Source organism: Nycticebus coucang, chromosome 9 (genome assembly GCF_027406575.1).
Source record: "Nycticebus coucang isolate mNycCou1 chromosome 9, mNycCou1.pri, whole genome shotgun sequence".
Taxonomy (NCBI): Eukaryota; Metazoa; Chordata; class Mammalia; order Primates; family Lorisidae; genus Nycticebus; species Nycticebus coucang.
The window spans coordinates 123,538,551-123,564,174 of NC_069788.1; the positions used below are offsets into that span (position 1 = coordinate 123,538,551).

General features: G+C 40.1%; 1 protein-coding gene across 2 annotated transcripts; it reads left to right on the forward strand.

Moving 5' to 3' along the window:
• Positions 1 to 152: 152 nt before the first annotated feature.
• EIF2S1 (eukaryotic translation initiation factor 2 subunit alpha) lies at positions 153 to 24,505 on the forward strand. Of its 2 annotated transcripts, none has more exons than XM_053602279.1 (8): positions 153 to 295; positions 4,644 to 4,885; positions 11,549 to 11,628; positions 14,872 to 15,023; positions 18,700 to 18,806; positions 21,311 to 21,408; positions 23,038 to 23,181; positions 23,960 to 24,505. In XM_053602279.1, exons 2-8 carry the CDS (start codon positions 4,645 to 4,647, stop codon positions 24,083 to 24,085), a joined length of 948 nt encoding a protein of 315 aa, XP_053458254.1. In that variant the 5' UTR covers positions 153 to 295; position 4,644; the 3' UTR covers positions 24,086 to 24,505. The 2 variants fall into 2 exon arrangements, with proteins under 2 accessions (XP_053458254.1, XP_053458255.1); XM_053602280.1 differs by lacking the exon at positions 153 to 295 and adding an exon at positions 341 to 576.
• The last annotated feature ends 1,119 nt before the right edge of the window (positions 24,506 to 25,624 follow it).

Genomic DNA, 25,624 nt, shown 5'->3' on the forward strand with positions numbered 1-25,624 from the left:
TTGAAGTTTACTTACCAAACGTTAAGAGAGAGTGAAAACTCATACTTTTAGAGTCCTCCTATCGTTTACGTTCTTCTTTGCTCTAGCTGGGAGGACCTAGACTCTATGATTAGTTGATAAAGAGGGGCCTCTGTTCTGTAGGCGCTTGCGCGCTGCGAGGTGGTTCCGCATGCGCCGTGGGGTTGAGCGAAGCGCACGCTGAAGAGGACGGCTCGTTCGGGTGTGTTGGATCTGATCTTAGCGGTTGAAGAGCACAGCGCGGGACCCCAGCGCGTGTTTCACACACAAACCTCAGGTGACTAATCCCACAGCTCTTTTTCTCCAAGAACTCGCTTTGGTCTGTATCCAGTGACATGGGTGGTCGACAGAGGGTAGGCCCAGGGCTAACACCTCCTCCCTTTCCCGTCCCTGCGCGGGAAGTGGCTGGACACCGCCGCCACCACCCGCTGCTCTTCCTTGAGCCTCCTCGCCGGCTCCGTATCGGGCATCCCGTGTTCCAGAGGCATCATCCTTCGAGCAGAGAAATCTCGTGAAGTGGACCAAGTGGACTGTACCAGCCTCTTCAATTTGCTTAAAGTGAGAATGCCTTGGTGGTGGGGCGGCCTCGAGGGAAAATTATGACACCCTACCTCTCTACCTCTTACCCCGGCTCACACGATGAGCACTTCGCTATTTCCGGGCGTGAGGATTCCATCTATTTTTTTCTTCCGCCCCAGCAGTAATACCAAAACTTTTTCTTGCCCCTCGGTGGAAACCAGACCGGATTCTTCTCCAAGTAACCAGTGGGATAAGCCACCGTGTTGAAAAGAGCTGGATCGAAGAATAGTTTATTCAACCCATTGATTTTTTAATATTGAATCTCAGATTACCTTACCGTTCTTGTTGTGCAGTTCTGTAGAATGAGTCACCCTTTGAATTGAAACCAAGTCGTACTTTCGAGACGCTTATTAACTGTTAGTATTGGTTTGTCGTATTTTGGCTTCAGTGAGAATTGAACTATATTCCATTACAGTTAAACATAACTAAAAACCCGACATAAGGGAGTACCTTAGGATTAATACATATTCATTATGAGATCTCTTTAGTTATCCCTAAAAATGAGAGTGCTTTAATTTTTATTAAACAGGAAATACTGTGTCTTGGAAAAAAGGTGTAGTAGAGAAGCCTTGGTTTTGTTATTCAAGGCAAAATCTTACAACTCTTGTCTTTAAACAGTTCGCAGATTACTTAGGTAGCACTTTACTCCTTACTCTCAGTTCATCTGGTGCCAAATGAAAGTCACTGATTCTCAGAAGATGTGATTGTCTGATGTACAGTATACTGAATATTAGAGCCAAATTAGAGTTATTACAAGAGTTGTCCCCAGCAGGTAGTACATTTTGGAAAGGAATGAGGACTTCTAAATCCATTTGGTAACTTGATCATGCACTGGTTTAAGACACGTCGTTCCTAACCTTTTGTCCAAGCAAAATTACTATCCAAGGTATATGAAATTAGTTTGGAGTTTGGTTAATATGTTTTGAAAGGTAGGTGATATTTTTTACATCAGAACACATGACAGTATTGTAGTGCTGTTGATATATTGAGGCTCTCTGCATTAAAGACACTCTGGATTTAATGTTGGAAGGCTTGGGTTTAACTTCTGTTCTAGTACTTGATACATGAGGAAGTCATTTAATCGTTCCTTGGTTCCCTTTTAATTGATTGCATCACTGTAGTCCTTTCACCAGTACCTTATATTGTAATCGTATGTATTTTATTTAATTTGATACCCTCAACAAACCTGTGAGGTACATGACACAGATAAGAAACCAGAGTTCAAAGGAGATACCTTTCCCAAGCAATGACAGCTAGTAAATAGGAGAACAAGAATTAACTACCCAATTCTAGGGCTATTCTCAAAGTTCACTATCCTTCTTGCCTGACTCAAAACTTGTTAAGAGACAAAATAAATGCTTTGAAAGTGATAGGGCTGAATAAATATCTGTTTCCTGTATCCATGAATGATAAAAGATATTTTTAAAAAATTCAAAGTTACCAGCATTTCATAAGACATCGTATTCAAAATCTACCAGCCAACATACATTTTTTTTTTTTTTTTGAGACAGTCTCACTGTGTTGCCCTGGGTAGAGTGCCCTGGTGTCACAGCTCACAACAACCTCAAACTCTTGGGCTTAAGCAATTCTTTTGTCTCAGCCTCCCGAGTATCTGGGACTACAGGCACCCACCACAACACCCGGCTTTTTTTTTGTTGTTGCAGTCATCATTGTTGTTTAGCAGGCTCAGGCCAGGTTCGAACTTGTCAATCTCGGTGTACTAAGCCTGTGGCCAGTGCTGTGCTACTGGAGCTGAGCCCAATTTTTGTATTTACTGACTGCTTGCCTTTTTTACAGTGAACAACTTGCCATCAACAGCATTTTTTTACTTACCCTTTATGTTGCAAAACAACCCGTGCTTCCTAAGTGTTATTCATAGTTTCCCTCAGTATTATTTTACACTATTGCTTGTGTTCTTCAATCATCAAATTAAGCCTTGTTTCTCCAGAAGCAGCCTCTATCTTTACCGTTTGGAGAAACTTAGTAAGTAAATGTCATTTGCGCCTGTTAGATCTTTTAAAACTTTCACACATTTCTATGACATTTATTTTGATATTCAGTTTGAAACTTTTTTTAGCTCTCAAATTTGAGAACTTTGCATACAGATAATCAACAAGTTTCCTCACATCCACCCTCCCCCCCCTCCAAGACAAAGCCCTGTTTAAAAATGAAACAGCCAGCTCAGCTTTTTCTCATTGAATGATTCTGGCTGTTGAATGTCAACTTCACTTTATTTGCTAAATCCCTATTTTACCAAGCTACTAGGAAATATACGCTGTCATTAATATGCTGCTTTTGTTGTTAAGCAGAATATATTAGTGCTAATAGTTGCCACTAATTCGTGTTAAATGCTCCAACACTGAATTCGTATTTATCAGTAATATTGACAGAAAATCTACTCTGATCCATAAGAGCACAAACTCTGGATCCAAACTTCCTGGTTCAAATCCTGACTAATCGCTTGTTAGCATATGAGAGCGAACAAGTAACTTAACCTGCAGTTTACTTTCTTTATAAAATGGGGAGAACTAGGAAGAAATTGATAGTGCAGGAAGATGGAGAGTGGCCAAATCATAAAGGATCCTATAAATAATGGGAAGATATTTGTGGGTGCCAGTTAGCAGTTCTCCAACCATACTATAGCAGAGCTCTAATATTTTGTGAGCTGGATGTAGATATTCTACCTCTAAGGTCAATGTTTATTAGGCCTTTAGGTCCTAACTATTGAACTCTTACAGTTGTAAATAGGTTAAGATTAAGAGAAAAACATGGAAATTGTTGGCCGTGATTAGTTTGAGAGCTTCCTTTTTAACATTTACTTCTACCCCTGGTGTGATTCGAGCTGTGGGCCATAAAAGGAGTGGTACTGCAAGTAGTTTGGGTGCATCAAAGGGAATAATTTTAAATATCTTTATACTTTAAGGTTAAGAGAAATTTTAAATGCAGGAGGATATAATTAAGTTTCTTTTGTGATTAAGAAAATTTTTTTCTTTCTTTTTTTTTTTTTTAAGAGACAGAGTCTCACTTCGTCGCCCTAGGTAGAGTGAGTGCTGTGGCGTCACAGCTCATAGCAACCTCCAGCTCTTGGGCTTAGGCAATTCTCTTGCCTCAGCCTCCTGAGTAGCTGGGACTATAGGCGCCTGCCACAATGCCCGGCTATTTTTTTGTTGCAGTTTGGCCGGGGTGTGTTTGAACCCGCCACCCTCAGTATATGGGGCCGGTGCCCTACTCACTGAGCCACAGACACTGCCCTGAGTGATTAAGAAATTTTTTAGGCTCTGCGCCTGTAGCTCAGTGGTTAGGGTGCTGGCCACATACACTGAGGCAGGTAGGTTCAAACCGGCCCGGGCCTGCTAGACAACAATGACAACCGCAACAACAACAAAAATATGGCTGTGCGTTGTGGCGGGTGCCTGTAGTCCCAGCTACTTGGGAGGCTGAGGCAAGAGAATCGCTTAAGCCCAAGAGTTAGAGGTTGCTGTGAACTGTAATGCCACAGCACTCTGCCAAGGGTGACATAATGAAACTGTCTCAAAAAAAATTTTTTTTTAGCTTTTGTCTCTTTGACATGTGAATACTGTAATTTTAGCTGTAATAAATGATAGGACATAGCATTTGGTATATTGGTTAGGATTTAGGTGATTAGAAAGTTCGTTCCTTTGAATTATGGAAAGGTAGCACATACCATCTTTAACTGGCTTTCTGGTGAAAGAATAGCTTTAGTTTTGCTGATAGGTTATAATAGTGTTGATGCTTCCCATTAAAGTAGTACTTTACTCTTGAGGTATTCCATTAAACCTTAGGTCTCAGAGTACTTTGTAGTCAGTCATTATTTTTTATGACTCCTCTGAAATTGATGGCAGAGAATCACCCAAGCCTTACAAAAATGTGGAGCAAAATAAAAATTAAAGCTTGCTTCCTAAACATCTATCTGTTTTCTGGTACTATTTAATCTTTTATTTTCTTTCAGTAGCGAGATGTCAGAAATTGATGTTTCTTTGTTTTGACCCGCATACTTATTATTTCTTTTTTTTTTTTAATTGTAGAATGCCGGGTCTAAGTTGTAGATTTTATCAACACAAATTTCCTGAGGTGGAAGATGTAGTGATGGTGAATGTAAGATCTATTGCTGAGATGGGGGCTTATGTAAGCTTGCTGGAGTACAACAACATTGAAGGCATGATTCTTCTTAGTGAATTATCCAGGAGACGTATCCGTTCTATAAACAAACTCATCCGAATTGGCAGGAATGAATGTGTGGTTGTCATTAGGGTGGACAAAGAAAAAGGTAAGTAAGAAGAACATCTAAATTATAAGTTTCAGATTTAAAATTGTTTATTTAATTTGTGGTTTTGGTAAATTACTGCAATTTTAAAAAAATGCATTTTATACTTAAACTTTTTTACGTACACATTGTTAGAGAAGGATGCTGAGTAGTAATCTAAGCAATGCCTCTTAAGTTAATAGTAGTTGAATTAGTATATCCCACAGTTGTTGTGGGTCGAGTAACTTGAATTTTATTTCTGTTGTTTATCGGGATTTTGATAATTGACTTGTGGTAACCAAACTCAAATGAGATGAATTTGTAACCCAGAATACTAGTTCATTCATTTACACTGGTAGGCCTGAATGTGTTAGATGCCTTTTTTTTTTTAATTTAAAGCTAAATTAGTAATCAAATTATTGAGTGAGCATGGACATAGGGAAAAAGTCAGTGGGTTTTAGAAATATTTAACATTAGCTTTGAAAAAGCAATGTACTATGTGTGGAAGCACACATACCCAAATCCAGTGTTACATGTCTCTCTGGTAATTAAAATGTTTGTATCCCCCGATCCTGTGTGATCTTTCAGTGTTGAATGAGTATTCATTTTTTACTTTTGGGTGCCTTTTTCTGGACCCCATGTAAATCATCCCCTTTGTGAACATTTTGTTTTTTAAACCTAATGTACAGTACCGTTTAGTAGGTTTTAAGACATCTTACTGTAATTTTTTGGGGTTTTTTTGGGTCTATAGTTATCATTATACTTTAAAGGCTGTTTATCGGTCACCTTGATACAACTTGGCCTTCTGAGTCTCCTCAGCCATATAGTTTTATACTTCCTCACTTCTGCAAGTGATTAATTTTATAGATGCTGACATTTAAATTTTTTTCTGAATATCTGAGATAATACACTTTGAGGATGTCTTATGTTATAAGTAATGGCTGTTTGATTGTTCTAAATGTTTTTGTATAGCTTATTTTTAGCCCCCCCTAAAATTATTAAACTACTTTAAGACTGAGACTATTTCTTAAATTTGTGGAAGTTTATGTTGCTGCCCTAGAATACCATCTTGTTTTGTACTTATTCGTCTATTGTATAAGATATAATATATTCCTTCCAAGAAGGAAGCAAATAAGTTATCAGTTATACTAAAGGAATATTTACATAAATACAATAGATACATGTTAAAATATTCTCATAGCAGCATTATTAATTAAAATAAGAAAATGATCAAAGTAGAGACTGATTAAATGACAAATCTGTGCAGTGCAATTTTATGCAGAGTGAGATTTGAAGATTCTCATAGAGGAAGATGTCCAGGTGTACAAAGTAGGATAAGAAAAGCAAAGTGCAAAAGAGCCTATAGAGTAGCGCCTCCTCTGCCCCCACCCCCCCAGGCAGGATCTCCCTCTGTTACTCAGGGTAGACAGACGGTGGGGTGGCATCATTCTATCATTGTAGCTCAACTGCAGCCTTGAACTCATGGGCCCAAATGATCCTTCTGCCGCAGCCTCTTGAATAGGTGGGACTATAGGCACATCCAGTTAATTTTTAAATTTTTTGTAGAGATGAGGTCTTGCTGTCTCCCAGACTGGGTGTCGACTTCTAGGCTCAAGTGGTCATCCCATCTCAGCTTCCCAGAATGCAGGATTGCAGGTGTGCGCCTGGCCATAGGGGGATCCATTTTGATACTACAGGATCAGATCCTACTGGACAAATCTTGGACAAATACAAAAAGATAGCTACCTTAAAACAATGAGGAGTGACCAAAAGCAGGCCACAACTGAAGATGAGTTGACACAAGAAAGAAACTGTGCTGGACGTGTTTTCTGTTTTAGGGGCTTTTTTTTTTTTTTTTGTCTGAATGCGTGCTAAACACAGCTTCAAGCGAGACAGGTATGGTTCTAGTAGAAACCCCGTAGTTTTACTGGGTTGAGAACTGGGGACAGGAGATCTAGACAATCACAGTAGGTGGAAAGTAATGATAGTTGCAGATATTAGAGCCCCTAAGTTTATTCTGCCTAAGTTTTTGACCTCTGCATTTCTGATACACTGCGTATACTCCAGGCAGCCCAATAGGATAAAAATCTGAACAGATACCTGTTGCTTCCCACCTGGCAAGACAAAGCTCATAGTTTTGAGTTCAGAAGAGTTAACTGCCTGCTAAAAAATAAAGTCAGCGTTCTTAAGAGGAATGTATAGGAAACCAGAGTCTCTCGTCACGTACAGTTTACAATGTCCAGGACATAATGCAAAATTGCTAAACATACAAAGAAGCAGGGAGATAGATACAACTGAAAAGTGAAGATGATCCGAATGTTCTAGTTAGCAGTCAAGAATTTTAAAGAAGATGTTTTAAGTGCTCAGGCATATTAGGAAAATATGCTTATAAAGAAGGAATGAGGCCCGGCGCCTATGGCTTAGTGAGTATAGGGCACCGGCCACATACAACCAAGCTGGCAGGTTCTAGCCCACCCCGGGCCTGCTAAACAACGACAGCTGCAACCAAAAAATGGCCAGATGTTGTGGTGGGCACCTGTAGTCCCAGCTACTCAGGAGGCTGAGGCAAGAAAATCACTTAAGCCCAAGAGTTTGAGGTTGCTGTGAGCTATGATGGCATGGCACTCTACCGAGGGTGACATAATAAGACTGTTGCCTCAAAAAAAAAAAAAAAAAAAAATGGAATGAAACGGGCTGGGTGTGGTGGCTCACGCCTGTGGTCCTGCACTCTGGGAGGTCGAGATGGGTGGATTTCCTGAGCTCAGGAGTTTGAGACTAGCCTGAGCCAGAGTAAGACCTTTCCTCTAAAAGTAGACTGGCATTGTGGCATGTGCCTATGGTCTCAGCTACATGGGAGGCTGAGGCCAGAGGATCACTTGAGCCCAAGAGTTTGAAGTTACTGTGAGCTGTGACGCCAAGACAATCTACTGAGGGCCACAAAGTGAGACTCTTGTCTCAGGGAAAAAAAAGGAATGAATAAAATGAAATCTCAATTAGAAAAATTAGAAATTATTATAAAGAACTATAGTCAAGTGTTGCTCGAGCAATTCTCTTGCCTCAGCCTCCCGAGTAGATGGGACTACAGGTCCCCACCACAATGCCTGGCTATTTTTAAAGATGGGAGGGTCTCATTCTGGCTCAGGCTGGTCTTGAACCTGTGAGCCCAGGCAATCCACCCACCTCGACCTCCCAGAATGCTGGGATTTCAGGCGTGAGTCACCACTCCCAGCCCTGTGAGTTTCAAAAAATATACGCAAAAAATGAAAAGTCTAAAAAGTAGACAAATCTATAATAACAGTTGGAGGTTTGAACAGGTGTGAACAATTAGTAAAGACATTAACCTGATTGATGTTTAGAACAATTTAAAAGGTTTGGGATACAAAATGTGTGCTCTGCTGACATTGGAACTAAGTTTGAAATCAATATATCTGGGAGGAAAATCCCAATACTTATCTAGGCTTTCATTTTAAGAAGACTTAAAAATTATACAGAAATGTTTATAGCAGATGTGGAAACAACCCAGGTGCCCTTCAACACTTGAATGAATTAATAAACTGGTACATGTATACCACACGATACTATTCAGCCATAAAAAGATGGAAATTTCAGATCTTTTTTAACAACCTGGATGGAGTTGGAGAACATTCTCCTTAGAGAAGTATCACAAGAATGAGAAAACAAGCATCACATGTACTCAGCATTTAATTAGAACCAGTAGATTTATAACTACATACTCACGTGAGATAAAAACCTCAATTAAATTCAAGTAGGCAGCTTGGCACCTGTAGCTAAGCACCTAAGGCGCCAGCCACATACACTGGAGCTGGCGGGTTGGAACCCAGCCTGGGCCTGCCAAACAACAATGACAACAACAACAAAAAAATGGCAGGACGTTATAGTAGGTGCCTGTAGTCCCAGCTACGTGGGAGGCTGAGGCAAGAGAATCACTTAAGCCCAATTGAGGTTGCTGTGAACTGTGATGTCAAGCACTCTACCAAGCGTGACAAAGTGAAACTCTGTCTCAAAAAAAAAAATTCAAGTAGCATATACGGGATACCGGTTTGGTTTAACAATCAAAACTTAATGTTTCCTCTCACATAATCAATTGATTATCAAGAAAGGTATAAAGACAAATGGAGAAAGAAGTGTCTTTTTAACAAATGATACTGGGACAACTAGACATCCGTATGCAAAAAAAGAACCTCAATTCATACATCTCACCTTATACAAAAATGAACTTAAAATGAATCATAGACCTAAATGTAAAGAATACATAGGAATAAATCTTTTTGACTTTGGGTTAAGCAAAGATTTCTTAGATACCAAGAGTATAATGCCTGAAAGGAAAAATTGACCAATTGGACTTTATCAAATTAAGAATTACGTCCTGGCTTGGCGCCTGTAGCACAGCAGTTACACATACACCCAGGCTGGCAGGTTTGAACCTAGCCCGTGCCAGCTAAATAACAATGACAACTGCAACAAAAAAATAGCTGTGTGTTGTGGTGGGCACCTGTAGTCCCAGCTACTTGGGAGGCTGAGGCAAGAGAATCGCTTAAGCCCAAGAGTTTGAGGTTGCTGTGAGCTGTGACGCCATAGTACTCTACCAAGGGCAACATAATACTCTCTCTCAAAAAAAAAAAAAGAACTTATGTCCTTTAAAAAACTATTTAGGGCAACACCTGTGGCTTAAAGGAGTTGGGCATTGGCCCCATATACCAGAGGTGGCGGGTTCAAACCCAGCCCCAGCCAAAAACAGCAAAAAAAAAAAAAAAAAAACCTATTTAACAACCTAAAAAACTTGTATTTAAACAACCCGTTTTAAAAGAAGCCCAAAGGCTAGGTACAGCACTCTGGGAAGCTGAGGCAGAAAGATTGCTTGAGGCCAGGCATTCCAGACTAGCCTGAGCAAGAGCAAGACTCCGTCTCTACCAAAAAAAAAAAAAAGAAAATGACATGGACCTGGTGATATGTACCTGTAGTCTCAGCTACTTGGGAGGCTGAAGCAGGAGGATCACTTGAGACCAGAAGTTTGAGACTGCAGTGAGCTATGATGACATCACTACACTCTAGCCTGGGCAACAGAGGGAGACCTTGGTTTCCAAAAGCAAAAAAGGCAAAAGATTTTTGTACGGGCAGTGCCTGTGTCTCAGTGAGTAGGGCACCAGCCCCGTATACTGAGAGTGGCGGTTCGAACCTGGCCCCAGCCAAACTGCAACAAAATAGCCAGGTGTTGTGGTGGGCGCCTATAGTCCCAGGTACTCAGGAGACTGAGGCAAGAGAATCACTTAAGCCCAAGAGCTGGAGGTTGATTTTTATAGATGCTAAACTGAAGAAGATAAATGAATGGCTGAAAAGGTGTTGAACATTAGTCATTAGGAAAATGCAACTTTAAACCATAATTAGATGCTGCTATATGTATAATAGATTAGCTTTAAAAAGTTAGAACTGCTCTGCATTGCTGGTGAGAATGAAATCTAGTACATCCACTTTGGGAAACAGTTTAGCCATGAAATGAAAATTTGTGTTCACAAAGAAACTTGTTCCCAGTTGTATGTAGTGACTTCAGGTGGTGGTGGTGGTGGTAGTTACATGGCTATTCTTCTGTTAAAACTTACAGAGCTAGGTTGGTGCCTGTGGCTCAAGCCACATAAACCTGAGCTGGCAGGCTGGAATCCAGCCCAGGCCCGCCAAACGACGACGGCTGCAACCAAAAAATAGCCGAGCGTTGTGGCGGGCACCTGTAGTCCCAGTTACTTGGGAGGCAGAGGCAAAAGAATTGCTTAAGCCCAGGAGTTGGAGGTTGCTGTGAGCTTTGATGCCACAACACTCTACCCAGGATGACAGCTTGTGGCTCTGTCTCAAAAAATTAAAATAAAAAACAAACTTACAGAGCTATATACTAGAAGTGGTGGATTTTATATGTAAGTCATACTTTATGAAAAAGAGTAGCATCTGAAATAAAATGGATGCATCTAACAAAATTAGAGGAAAATCATAACCATTTTAATGGATGCAAAAAAAAATTCAGTACCCATACATAATTAAAAAGTTAGCAAATTAGAACAGGAAGGGAATTCCTTAATCTGATAGAGCGCATGTAGGAAAAAGCTACAAACAAACTTTCTTCCAATATTGAGAGCGAGGGAAAGATACCCATTCTGACCACTATTAATTCATCATGGTACTTGTGGGTATCAGCCATTTTCTAGCTATTAACCTTCACAAATTACTTAACCTGTCTTGGATCTTAGTTCCTGAGAATTAAACAATGGTGGGGTGGGGGGAGATCTGTATAAAAGAGCATGATCTGCTGTGCAAGAGTTTTGTGAGAGTTCAGTGAGATACTTAACTGATGCACCTCGTGTAGTCACCAGATGTGGTAGTCATTCTGGAGATGATAAGTATTTAATTTCTTCCCCTTTTTGTGACTTCTGTTGAGGATAGCCTCATTCCTTAAGCAAAATCAAGATGAGAGTGAATTCCCATTCTGTAGAAACAGAGAGAGGAAGTAGGGAAAAGAGAGGCATTTGACTGGCTTCCATTTAGATAACTGAGAATTATTTGTTCCCGTCACTAAATAATAGAGACCATACAGTTACTGACAATGATCAAACACTTAATTTTGAAATTAAGTTATGAAATTGTTCACCTGGATAGAGATAATTTCAAAATTTTTTCATTCAGGATATATTGATTTGTCAAAAAGAAGAGTTTCTCCAGAAGAAGCAATCAAATGTGAAGACAAATTCACAAAGTCTAAAACTGTAAGTTGAATTTTGAATCAAATTAATTTGTTGTGTGTTTAATAAATTATTATCATGTGTTATTTCTGGCAGAAGAATGAAACCAAAACCTACATTTTTTTTTTTTTGAGACAGAGCCTCACTTGGTCGCCCTCAGTTAGAGTGCAGTTGCGTCACAGCTCACAGCAACATCCAGCTCTGCCTCAGCCTCCCAAGTACCTGGGACTACAGGCACCCGCCACAACTCTTGGCTATTTTTGTTGCAGTTATCACTGCTGTTTTAGCTGGCCGGGGCTGGGTTCAAACCCGTCACTCTAATTATATAGGGCTGGCACCCTACCCACTGAGCCACAGGTGCCACCCCAAAACTTACATTTTTAATAACTTTATATTTCTTCCAATTATGTGTTACCTAGAAAAAATAATTTGAAGTCTTAATTTCAAAAGAGTCTGACAACCTTTTTATTTCATGGTACTACTATCTTGAAGCATTAACTGTGGTCTAATATTTTCAAATCAATATTGGAGGTTAGTGTTTTGAAGCCATTTTTTGTTTAAATTCACTGTGAGTGACTTCAGGTGGCTTCACTTGTTTGGGATAAAGATGTTTTATAACACATAGTTCTTGATTTTCAACCTTGTTCTGGAAGAAGAGTTAAGAGACAACCAGCTGTTTTATGTTAAGAATGAGCAAGGGTTTGTAGAATGTCTGAATCCAGGAAAGCAAGGCAGGGGCCATGTTTCTTATTATTTTTGCTGTAATTTCCTACTTATCATCCACAATACGCACTAATAAAGAATTTTTTATTCTTTTATTCTTTATTCCATTTTACTTCTTCTGTCTGTATTCTTGTTCTCTGGTCCTCTTTAGATTATCCCTCATTCTTGACATCCTCAGAACCTCAGTTTTTTTTTTATTTTTGAGTCAGGGTCTCCCTCTTGCCCAGGCTAGAGTTCAGTAGCATCATCATAGCTCACTGTGCTCAAGCGATCCTCCTGCCTTTACCTCCTGAGTAGCTGGGATTACAGGTGTGTACCATCACACTCAGCAAATTTTTCTTTTTTTTATAGAAATGGTCATACCATGTTGCTTGGGCAGGTCTTGATCTCCTGGGCTCAAGTGACTTTCTTGCCTCAGCCTCCCAAAGTGCTAGGATTATGGGCGTGACCCACTGTGTCCACCCCACCCTCAGTTTTTTTTTGTTTTTTTTTTTTGTAGAGACAGAGTCTCACTGTACCGCCCTCGGGTAGAGTGCCGTGGCGTCACACGGCTCACAGCAACCTCTAACTCTTGGGCTTACACGATTCTCTTGCCTCAGCCTCCTGAGCAGCTGGGACTACAGGCGCCCGCCACAACGCCCGGCTATTTTTTTGTTGCAGTTTGGCGGGGGCTGGGTTTGAACCTGCCACCCTCAGCATATGGGGCTGGCACCCTGCTCACTGAGCCACAGGCGCCGCCCCACCCTCAGTTCTTAATGGTACTGTTTCTATTGTTCCTGGGTCTTTTGCCCTTATCTGCTGTCTTTTGTTCTCCTTTGCCATGTATTTCTGCCCTCAAAAGAAAAATGACAAAAAAATTTGAATGAAGAGTTTTGAAACTTCTTGCTTAATCCAGTAGAAGAGAGAATAAACCTCTCAGACCATCACCCGAATATTTTTCTTTATTTTACTAATTTGTTTACTATGATGCAGTGTGGTTTATGCATTTGGAAACACACTATCAGTAAAGTCTCTTTTTATTCTTTTTTATTTATTTTTTTGAGATAGAGTCTCACTATGTTGCCCTCCGTAGAGAGCTGTGGCATTACAGCTCACAGCAACCTCAAACTCTTGGGCTTCAGCAATTCTGTTGCCTCAGCCTCCCAAATAACTAGGACTATAGGTGCCTGTCACAACGCCTGGCTTTTTTTTTTTTTTTTTTTTTTTTATTGTACTTCTCATTGTTTTAGCTGGCCTGGGCCAGGTTTGAACCCACTAGCGTGGGTGTATGTGTCCAGTGACCTACCCACTGAGCTATGGGCACTGCCAGTAAAGTCTCCTTTTAGGGTAGGAAGAGAGGTTATTTAGAGGATACAATATGTCACTAGAGTGATTGTACATATGCCCTGACAGCCCTGACTTTAGCCACAAGGCAGTGTATTAATAATCTCCTTTTAATAAACTTCAGGAGCTTGGCACTGAGAATGTAGTCTCTGGACCAACAGCATTGGGATCAAATGGCTGCTTATTAGAAATGCTGGCTCTTGGAGCCTCCCGGGTTTGAGAGGCACTGCTCTAAAGAATTTCAATACTTTTTGTCTCCCCAGGATATGGTTAAAATGAGTATGTTATGAGATCTTATTGGGATAAGATGGAAGTTACTCAGTGTTAATACATTTCCTCATTTTGCATGTGTAACTAATATGAAAACCTCCCTTTTCTACCCTTTTCTAAACCCTGTTATTTTTAGGTTAGAAAAGTTTGACAGGTGGACATGATTGAAGGATAATTATTACATGATAATAGTAAAAGAAGTACTAAAATCTCAGTCCTGTTTCTATACTTTCATATGGAGTGACAGCTTAATATTCGTATGATAGTTTTCTGTTTCTAGTATGTGTTTGTATATATTTGATCTACTTAAAAGCTCTCTGCAGTAAGAAGGAGAGATACTAGTATCTCCTTTTTTCCAGGGGAGAAAATAAATTCAGAGATGTTAATTGTCCCATTGTCAAGGCTTGATCCAGGACTTAGGACCCTAGATTGTGTAGTACTATTTCTACATGTTATACCCACTTGAGTTAATTACTATGAGATGATGAATATTTCTTTATGGAGAAAGAACTTGATGTAGGAGATTCTTTTTTTTTTTTTTTTTTTGAGACAGGCCTCAAGCTGTCGCCCTGAGTAGAGTGCTGTGCCATTACAGCTCACAGCAACCTGCAACTCCTGGGCTCAAGCGATTTCTCCTGCCTCAGCCTCCCAAGTAGCTGGGACTAAAGGCGCCCGCCACAATGCCTGGCTATTTTTTGGTTGCAGCTGTCATTGTTGTTTGGCTGGCCCGGGCTGGCCAAACCCGCCAGCTCAGGTGTATGTGTATCATTTATCATGTGGCTGGCAGTGTAGGAGATTCTTATTCTTTTTCTTTTTTTTTCCCTAGATGGACACCGTTGATTTAATAGAGATCTTTTGTTAAGGAACTGTTTTTAAATTATGCTGTCTACTAAAATGTAAGAATATGTATTATAGACCTTTGAATTGTTGAGCTCTTCGTTTTGTTCCTAGGTTTATAGCATTCTTCGTCATGTTGCTGAGGTGTTAGAATACACCAAAGATGAGCAGTTGGAAAGCCTGTTCCAGAGGACTGCATGGGTCTTTGATGACAAGTACAAGAGACCCGGATACGGTGCCTATGATGCGTTTAAGCATGCAGTCTCGTAAGAATACCTTCTTGATTCCACTTCTGCCTTGTTACCATAACTCTGGGCTGACACACGGGTTGATACCCTGACATTTAATGGCATAACATCCATGGCTTAATTCTTGCCAAATTTTAGATTATTTCAATATAAAAAGCCTATGATGTAGGCAAACTTCCCCTCTACCTTTTCTTGTAGCGAGCACTGTCTTTTTAACACCCACGTTCCCTCACTTCTCTGCACTTGATGTTTCTTTGTCACCTCCTACTCCTTCCTAAATTTCACTGCTCCACAAGCCTTACCACTGCCCTGAGGTTAGTTTCCCAGCCTTCTTGTGCTGCCAGGAAATATTTGGTTCCGTCAGCTCTCAGAATGGCTGGATGGCACCTGAGACTTTTAGTGCCCCCAACAAGCCATCTGGAGCTCCAGACCCCTCCCAGTTTGCCCCCATGTGACGTTTTGTTTTGTTTCGTGTTTTGGTATATTGTGTGGAAAAGGTGGGAATAAAAGTAATAGCTAGCATTTATGTAATTCTAACAACAACCTAAGTTTTATTATTATCACTGTCTTATAGCTGAGGAAAGTGCTTTGTTCAGAGTCACACAACTAACATGTTGTAGAGCTGGTATTCAAACCTAGGCATTCTGGCTCTGCTCAGAGTTGGTGCTATTAAGCATTAAGCACTGTTTTATATTTCTGTCCTGTATACCTCAGGCAGTGCATTTCTTTTTTTTTTTTTGTAGAGACAGAGTCTCACTTTATGACCCTTGGTAGAGTGCCGTGGCCTCACACAGCTCACAGCAACCTCCAACTCCTGGCATTTCTTAATCTGGCCCCAGGTTACCTCTTTAGCTTCTAGCCCCAGTACCGCCTCTTTTACTGCCAAGCCTTGGCATGTGTTATTGGCACTCTTGCTTTATCATTCATGTAGCCATTGTCCAGATTTAACTAATGCTAATTCTTTCCCATGTGTGCTTCATATTTTTTTTTCTTTTAATTAAGAAATAAAATTTCAGGCCGGAGTAGTGACTCAGGCTTGTAATCCTAGCACTCTGGGAGGCCAAGGTGGGAGGATCTCTTGAGGTCAGGAGTTCAAGACTATCATGAGCAAGAGCGAGAGCCCTCCTCCCCCAATCTCTACTAAAAGTAGAAAAATTAGCTGGTTGTGGTGGCAGGTGCCTATCGTCCCAGCTGTTTGGAGGTGGATGCAGGAGGATTGCTTGAGCCCAGGAGTTTCAGTTTGCTGTCAGCTAGGGTAGGCCATGGCACTCTAGCCCAGGTGATAGACACTGCCTTTTTTTTTTTTTTTGTGAGACAGTCTCACTATGTCGCCCTCAGTAGAGTGCTGTGGTGTCACAGCTCACAGCAAGCTCAAACTCTTGTGCTTAAGTGATTCTCTTGCCTCAGTCTCCCCAGTAGCAGGGACTACAGGTGCCCACCACAACAGCTGGCTGTTTTTTGGTTGTAGTTGTCATTGTTTGGCAGGCCAGGGGTGGGTTCAAACCCGTCAGCTCCAGTGTATGTTGCTGGCGCCCTAGCCGCTGAGCTACAGGCACTGAGCCAGACTCTGTCTTAAAGGAAAAAAAAAAAAATGTGAGGTAGTTGGAAACAATGTCTTATCCTCTCCAGACCCTTTCCCCTCATTCATCAGTGGTAGCCACTATTCTAAAATTACTAATATGTATCATACATATGTATATGTATGTTTTTATGGTTTCACTACATAGATACACCCATAAAATACATATCAAACCTTTTTTTTTGGTAACCTTCTTTGTAGCTTGGGACTTTTACATATAAACTATTAACTGGGCAGGGTTTCTCTAAATTGTAGATGTGCATTTCATTCATATTAATTTCTATAGAGTATTTTACTTTGAAAACATGCTCTACATGTTCCTCTTTAAGAGATATTTAGGTGAATTTTCCCTTCTGTTTCATTTGTCACACAGTGCTGTGATGAGTGTATTATGTGTATGTCTCCATGTGTACATGTGTGAGAGTTTCTAAGGCATATATGTAGGAAAAGAGTTGTTGGGTCATAGCATGTAAGTTTATCCATGTCTTTTAAGTTACTTAGTTTTGCCAAATTACTCCCCAAATTGATTGTACAATTTACATTCCCTCCAGTAATCGTATTTCTGTTTCCCCTTATCCTTATCAATATTTGTTGGGAGTTTTTTGTTGTTTTTTGTTTGTTTTTGAGGCAGAGTCTCAAGCTGTCGCCCTGGGTAGAATACCCTGGTGTCATAGCTCTCAGCAACCTCCAACTAGGCTCAAGCGATTCTCTTGCCTCAGTTTTTTCTATTTTTAGTAGAGACGGGGGTCTTACCTTTGCTCAGACTGGTCTCGAACTCGTGAGCTCCCCGCCTCAGCCTCCCAGACAGAATGCTAGGATTACAGGTGTGAGCCACGGTGCCCAGCCCCAATATTTGGTATATATCTTAGATTTTGTTTTCTTTTTGTCAGTCTGATAGATGTACCGTAGGATCCTTTGATTTGCATTTTCCTTGACCATTTGTGTTTATTCTATAAAACTTCTGTTCATTTCATTTGCCCATTTTCTGTTTGTCTTTTATTTATTTATTGAGATAGAATCTTACTATGTCGCCCTCAGTAGAGTGCTATGGCATCACAGCTCACAGCAACCTTCAGCTCCTGGGCTTAAGCGATTCTCTTGCCTCGGCCTCCCAAGTAGCTGGGACTACAGGCACCCACCACAATACCCGGCTGTTTTTTGGTTGTAGTTGTCATTGTTTGGCAGGCCCAGGTTGGATTCGAATCCACCAACTGCAGTGTATGTGGCTAGTGCCCTAGCCGTTGAGCTACAGGCACCGAGCCTAGTTTGTCTTCTTACTGCTTTGCAGGTGTTTCTTTTGTTGGTTATCTTATTACTTTGTATTAGCTGAATGGAAGTTTCCTTCACCCAAATTCTTTCACCTTTCATTCCTTAACCAGACCTCATGCTTTTTAAGCCTGATGTTTGCTCATGCCATTCCTTTTTTATATATCGTAACTTTCTTAAAACAGGTCTGTCTTTGCTTGTTAAAGTAGTACCATTCTTCTAGTTGTTATTTCATTTGTTAATTTGTTCAACAAACATCCCAGTTTGTTCCTCCTGGTCTCTGTCTTCTTGCACTTCAGAGAGTCAGTGAAATGCTGCTTTCCTGCATGAAGCCCTTCCTGATCCATCAATTGGAAGGAATAATCTTGATACCTATGGATATACTTTGACATTTACAAATGTTTCCATGTTTTTGCTTTTTTTAAGGTAGATTATAAACTCCTTGAAGCAGGGACTGCTAATTACATGGAAATAATTATAGTGGGATGTCAGATGTATTAGAAGGTATAAAATGACTTGTTTAGCCAGCTCTGTAAAATTTTTCCCTTAATAACAATCAGTTGGGAGTCTCTGTTGTACACTGAGGGATTTCCTTGGATTATCTCATTTAATACTCAACACATCCCTTCTTCATCCTCATTTTACATATTTGGAAACTGATGTTTGGAAAGGCCTAAAGACACATAGTTAAAGTACACAGCTAAGATTTGAACTTTTAATTCTTAGACTAAAGCCTGTGCTTTGCTACTATGCACATTATGCCATGGTGTTTGGTTTTAAAATTATCTGTAATGTAACCTGGACCCTTTGTGAGTTTTTTTGTTTTGTTTTGTTTTGTGTTTTAATCAGAGACCCATCTATCTTGGATAGCTTAGATTTGAATGAAGATGAACGGGAAGTACTCATTAACAATATTAATAGGCGTTTGACCCCACAAGCTGTCAAAATTCGAGCAGGTAAATGAATTTTACACTATTTTTCATGCATCAAAAAAGCCATTAAACCAGGTGCAGTAGTGCACACCTATAGTCCCAGCTACACAGGAGGCAGGTGTGGGAAGATTGCTTGAGTCCAAGAATACTGAGACCAGCCTGAGCAATATTGTGTCCTTCCAGGCTGCAGCTCCAAAGAATGAGGGGAGGGATATCAAAGAATATGATGCTGCATCAATGTCTGTAAAGTTATCTTAATGCTTATTTTGTTTTCATAAGAAGAAAAACTTGGCTTGGCGCCTGTAGTGCAGTGGTTACGGCACCAGCCACATACACTGAGGGTGGCTGGTTCCAACCCAGCTGAGGCTGGCTAGACATCAGTGACAACTGCAACAAAAAAAAATAGCCGGGCATGCGGCGCCTGTGGCTCAAGGAGTAGGGTGCCGGTCCCATATGCCGGAGGTGGCGAGTTCAAACCCAGCCCCGGCCAAAAGAAAAAAAAAAAAATAGCCAGGCATTGTGGTGGGTGCCTGTAGTTCCAGCTACTTGGGAGGCTGAGGCAAGAATCGCTTAAGCCTAAGGGTTTGAGATTGCTGTGAGCTGTGATAGCACAGCACTCTACTAAGGGTGACATAGTGAGACTCTTATCTCAAAAATAAATAAATAAATAAATAAAACAAATAAAAGAAAAGCTTAAGAAATTATTTTTGCTTCTACTTAATCATAAAATATGTATTGACACAGTAGAAACAGTCATATGAGTTCACCTAACCTTTTTTTTGTTGTTGAGACAGAGTCTCACTTTGTTGGCCTGGCTAGAGTGCCATGGTGTCATAGTTCACAGCAACCTCAACCTCTTGGTCTCAAGTGATCCCCTTGCCTTACCCTCCCAAGTAGCTGGGACTATCGGCACCCACCACATCTCCCAGCTATTTTTTTCTATTTTTAGTAGAGATGGAGTCTTGCTCAGGCGGGGCTCAAGCTCCTGAGCTCAAGCAATCAGCTTCCCAGAGTGCTAGGATTACAGGAGTGAGCCACTGCTCCCAGCTAGTCTTAAATTAGCCTTTTTTTCTCTTTTGCCTAAATTGTATCAGAATTTTTTTTATTTTAACTTTCAGCTCTTTTTTAAAAGTGGCAGTTTGGGCTGAGTGTGGTGGCTCACTCCTGTAATCCCAAAGCCTTGGGAGGATAATGCAGAAGAATCAGTTGAAGCCAGGAGTTCAAGACCAGCCTGGGCAGCAGAACAACACCTCATCTCTACAAAAAAATGTGCCTTCCATGCAGAGCATAGGAATCTTTCTCCATCTTTTCGGTGGCTGAATAAATCTTAACATAATCCATTCCCCTCTTGATGAGCATAACACCACAGATTAGCCCCATTATACATATATACTTATCTACTTACACAAGTTTCTTTAAGACAAATTTCTAAAAGTTAAAATTGCTTGACCAAAGGTTATGCAGTTTCTTTCTTTCTTTCTTTTTTCTTTTTTTTGCAGTTTCTGGCCAGGGCTGGGTTTGCATATGGGGCCAGTGCCTACTCATTTGAGCCACAGACACCGCCCCAGTTATGCAGTTTCTAAATTGTTGTAGATAAGTGGGATGCAGTTATTGTGCACCACACTTTCCCTTGTCTCCATCTTACAAATAAGGAAATTCCATACATAGAGGTGGGAGTCAGGGTTTTAACCTAAGCATACCAGAATTTATGGTGTTTGTTAAACTTCTCTGTCTTATAGTTTCATGTTTTGGTGGCTTGATTTGGATGAGACAATAACAGCTTTTTTTTTCTTTTTTTCATTTATTTTTTTGAGACAGAGCCTCAAGCTGTCGCCCTGGGTAGAGTGCTGTGGCATCACAGCTCACAGCAACCTCTCAACTCCTGGGCTCAAGTGATTCTCCTGCCTCTGCCTCCCAAGTAGCTGGGACTATAGGCGCCTGCCACAACGCCCGGCTATTTTTTGGTTGCAGCCATCATTGTTTGGTGGGCCCAGGCTGGATTTGAACCTGCCAGCTCAGGTGTATGTGGCTGGTGCCTTAGCTGCTTGAGCCACAGGCACCGAGCCGACAATAACAGTTTTTAATCAAATCTGGGATTGATTTCTAATTGAAACAGTAACAAAGTGTGGGTTTTTTTTCTTTTTTTTTGGACAGAGTCTCACTTTGTTACCCTGGGTAGAGTGCTATGGCGTCACAGCTCACAGCAACCTCCAACTCTTGGGCTCAAGCGATTCTCTTTGCTCTGCCTCCCTAGTAGCTGGGACTACGGGCTCCCACCACAATGCCCGGCTATTTTTAAAGATGGGGTTTCGCACTTGCTCAGGCTGGTCTTGAACCTGTGAGCTCGGACAGTTCATCTGCCTCAGCCTCCCAGAGTGCTAGGATTACAAGCATGAGCCACTGCGCCCAACCACAAAAATTTTTATAAGTAATTGAATACTAGTGTATTTGCCGCTAGTATTCTTTTAAACTTTTAAATACTCTTGGCATTTTTTTTTGGTATCAACTTTTGGATTTTTAAATTTTAGATATTGAAGTGGCTTGTTATGGTTATGAAGGCATTGATGCTGTAAAAGAAGCCCTGAGAGCAGGTTTGAATTGTTCTACGGAAACCATGCCCATCAAAGTGAGTGTTCAGTTTTCTCTTTCCTTGCTGAAATATCTACCTAAACCAAATCAGATCTTTAATCTTTGTTTGGCCTTCTTTAAAAATTTCAGATTAATATGAGGTACGAACGATTAGGTTATGTTTGCATTTGTTAGGTTAAGTCCCCCATCATCGTTGTGTCCTACACCCAGGAGGTGTGCCATCCATATACCCTGAACATTGTGTCCATTAGGTGGGAGCACACCCATCCCGCATGTCCCCCTCCCCCTCAACTCAAATTGTGTTTTTCTTTTGTGTGGGCATGTATTAGATCGTCTACTGGCTTCATATTAGTATTGAGCACATTGGATGCTTCTCTATTCTTTTTTTTTTTTTTTTTTTGAGACAGAGCCTCAAGCTGTCACCCTGGGTAGAGTGCTGTGGTGTCACAACTCGCAGCAACCTACAACTCCTGGGCTCAAGCAATTCTCGTGCCTCCGCCTCCCAAGTAGCTGGGACTACAGGCGCCTGCCACAACGCCCGGCTATATTTTTTTTTTCGGTTGCAGCCGTCATCGTTGTTTGGCGGGCCCTGCTGGATTCAAACCCACCAGCTCAGGTGTATGTGGCTGGCGCCTTAGCTGCTAGAGCCACAGGCGCCGAGCCTGCTTCTCCATTCTTGTGATATTTTACTAAGAAGAATGTGTTTCAGCTCATCTAGGTTAATACAAAAGATGTAAAGTGTCCATCTTTTTTATGGCTGAATAGTATTCATGATATATGTATTCCATACTTTATTCATTCACACGGATTGATGTGCACTTAGATTGTTTCCACATCCTGGCAGTTGTAAATTGAGCTGCTGTAAACAATCTAATGCAAATGTCCTTATGATAAAATGATGTTTTTTTCTTCTGGGTAGATGCCTAATCATGGGATTGCAGGATCAAATGGAAGATCTATTTTGAGTTCTTTGAAGAGTTTCCGTACTTCTTTCCAAAAAGGCTGTATTAGTTTGCAGTCCCATTGACTTTTATTTTTAATCATGTTTTATAACAAGAATGTTTTTTATAATAAAATTGAGCAGTGTTTCTTAATGATATTTCTGGGGGGTGTTTGTGATTTATGTTTAGGCTTTTGTTTCTACAGCTGTTGTCACAGTGGATGTCACTGGCTACTGTTCTATTTTCAGAGGGCCAGCATTGCTAAACCTCCCTTACAGTAAAGAGTTGCTGTACCCAAAATACAATCAGCACCTGGAAAAGGATAACGTTCTCTCATCTGTATACACACACAACTTTGATGAGTTTTTGATCTCGATCTTTCGTTAGTGATAAACTAGATGGTTGTTATTCAGAATCTCTTGGAAGAATTTCTTCCATCAATTTAGTTGACAAATTATCCATTATGCTGATAACTGTAGTTAATTTAGCACCAAAGACAGCTAGAAGTCATAATTCTTCATATTCAGTATTATAATAGACTATACTACTGGATTAGATAACTATCAATTAGCTTTTGCTACATTAGCAAACAGCCTCAAATTGCTGACCTAGGAGTTAAGTTTTGGGATTTAATGCAGCAGATTAGAAAAATAATTCTCAAACATTATAATAGTTATATATTCTATAGGTAGGTTCATAATTGAATTTTTGTCTTTCTCTTCTAGATTAATCTAATAGCTCCTCCTCGGTATGTGATGACTACAACAACTCTGGAGAGAACAGAAGGCCTATCTGTTCTCAATCAAGCTATGGCTGTTATCAAAGAAAAGATTGAGGAAAAGAGGGGTGTGTTCAATGTTCAAATGGAGGTGAGATCAGTAGCCTCATTTTTACTTTGTTCTTAACGTTTTTAAGAAAAAGTACTGACTGATCACTGCCTTTTAAAACATCAGATACATTTAGGATTACAAATCTGCTAGGCATAAAATAATCATTGACTTATCGTGTAGGTAAATAAGAGTTGTTGGCATGAGAATGTCATATTGTGGAATGGTTATTCAGGCCCATGGTCACTGGATGGTGTTGGGGTTTTTTGTGTTTTCTCCCCCCTCCAGGGGAAATATAGACAATTAAAAAGGAAAAATTTACTTTTGTCATAATTGGAATGTGAAATGCCTAAAATTTGGTCTCAGAATTAGAAACAAGTAGTTGGTTGTCTTTTCCTCATCTTAACCAGAACAAAACCTTATCTATGTATATGTCCTTCTGTGGAAAAGAGTAGTAATTTATTTTAAGCCCAGAAGATATGTTTTTTAACAGGCATCTGTTTGTGATCTTAAAAGATACAGCCACTGGTAATATTTCATACATTGTAATTTTTACCTGATAAAGATGTCAGAAAATTATTTTTCACTTTAATACGTACATCTTCCTGTACGTATTCCTATACGTTTCTTCTATTAGTTATCTAATGGATTTATCAATGATAAGTCAGCACTCAAAAGTGAACAGATATGGCACAGTTGTTAGAATTAAAAGTGTTTCTTTTAAGTTTCAAAATTAAAATACTAGGCAGTAACAGTATTGAAATTGAATTTGTATATTATATAACTACTTTGCTTTGAAATTATGCTTCTGTTTCCACAGCCCAAAGTGGTCACAGATACAGACGAGACTGAACTTGCCAGGCAGCTGGAGAGGCTTGAAAGAGAAAATGCCGAAGTGGATGGAGATGATGATGCAGAAGAAATGGAAGCCAAAGCTGAAGATTAACTTGTGGGAAACAGAGTCCAATTCAAGGAACACAGAGCAGCCCCTTCTGGCTAAAAACCCTAGACTTGAAAGTTTTCCAGTATTGAAAACTTCAAAGCTAAATATTTTTATTTCCAAGTATTTAAATCTTCTAACAGACCAGAACATGAAATGCCCTCTGAAATGTCAGCTGTTTTCACACAATAGCTCCAACACATTGAGCAGTTTTTAAGAGAGTGGCCTAATTTCACTAGAGGCAAATCTTTAAGAGCAGTCCTAAAATTGGGCTTGTGATTTCCATTTCTGATGTCTCCAGATTGACACCCCTTTGTAGTTCAGTGCCTCTATGAGATTCATCAGGGGCACCCAAAGCAAGCAGTTCCAATCTTTCTATATAAACTGTATTCAAGCAAATATCAAATAAATTTCTGGGATATTTAATTATAGGCTTCTTCCTTCTCGTCACCAGTTAAAAGCTTTCTGAATACTATGACCCTAATTCTATTACCTGTATTTTAGTCTTTAAGGGGAAGTGAATAAAGGATCTCTACAATAGATCCTTTCAAAAGAAGAGTTTAGAAAGAAAAATAGTTTAGAAAAGTAAATTTTATCTTTAGCCACAGTGAAAGCTGGCCCTTAGAGAGGGCAAAGCCTTAAAATGCAATTAAAGAATTAGATTGTTGGTGTGCCTTTTACCTATTTGAGACTGAAAGATATCACTTCGATTTAGATATTCTTAGTATCATCCAACTTACAATTTTTTCTTTTTTTTCCATCAGAATATTCACTAACTGCCACGTAGAACTTCAATCCTCTTTTACAATAGAACAGGGTTCTATTTGGACACAGCTACAGTAGTTGTTTTCTTTTTTTACATACTCCCATCATTTTTATCTTCAAGAACTAGTTATTTTATACATAGTAAGTTCATAGGTAACGCAGTTGAAGTTGCAGATGCACTAGTTAAATATAGGAAGTCTTGTTACTTTGCACTGTTTTTTTCATACAATACTTGAGGTACCAGTTATATTTAGTTTTATTCATTATCCCTAGGATAGCTATTAAAATATTTAAAATGATTAAACCTAACCCACCTTAGTCATCCAGAACAAGACTTACTATTAAAGGGACTATCAAATAGAAGAGTGTTGGGAAGATAGTTTGTACCATTTATTAAGGTTTGTCCCTTTGTTTAATTTAGTAGCCCAGGTCGGGCGCAATAGCACATGCCTGTAACCTTAACAGTAGGAGGCCAAGGTGGGTGGATTGCTTGAGCTCAGGGATGAGACCAGCCTAAGCAAGAGTGAGACCCCGTCTCTACTAAAAATGAAAAACTGAGGCAAGAGGATCACTTGCGCACAAGAGTCTGAGGTTACTATGAGCTGTGACGCCACGGTACTCTACCAAGGGCAACAAAGTGAGACTGTCTCAAAAAAAAAAAAAATTTAGTAGCCCATATTAGCTATTCTTAGATCCAAAAGTCTAACTTTGGATGGCCAGTTTCCAAGAGGGAGGCATGACTGTTAGCCAGCATGCCACATTGGGAACATTTAAAGAATC

Excerpts from the sequence above, each read along its gene's own strand:
- EIF2S1 (XM_053602279.1), top strand. The coding sequence starts at position 4,645 with ATGCCGGGTCTAAGTTGTAGATTTTATCAACACAAATTTCCTGAGGTG. Across the intron at positions 4,886-11,548 it reads TAGGGTGGACAAAGAAAAAG|GATATATTGATTTGTCAAAA; the intron begins GTAAGTAAGAAG and ends TTTTTCATTCAG. Across the intron at positions 18,807-21,310 it reads AGCTGTCAAAATTCGAGCAG|ATATTGAAGTGGCTTGTTAT; the intron begins GTAAATGAATTT and ends TTTAAATTTTAG.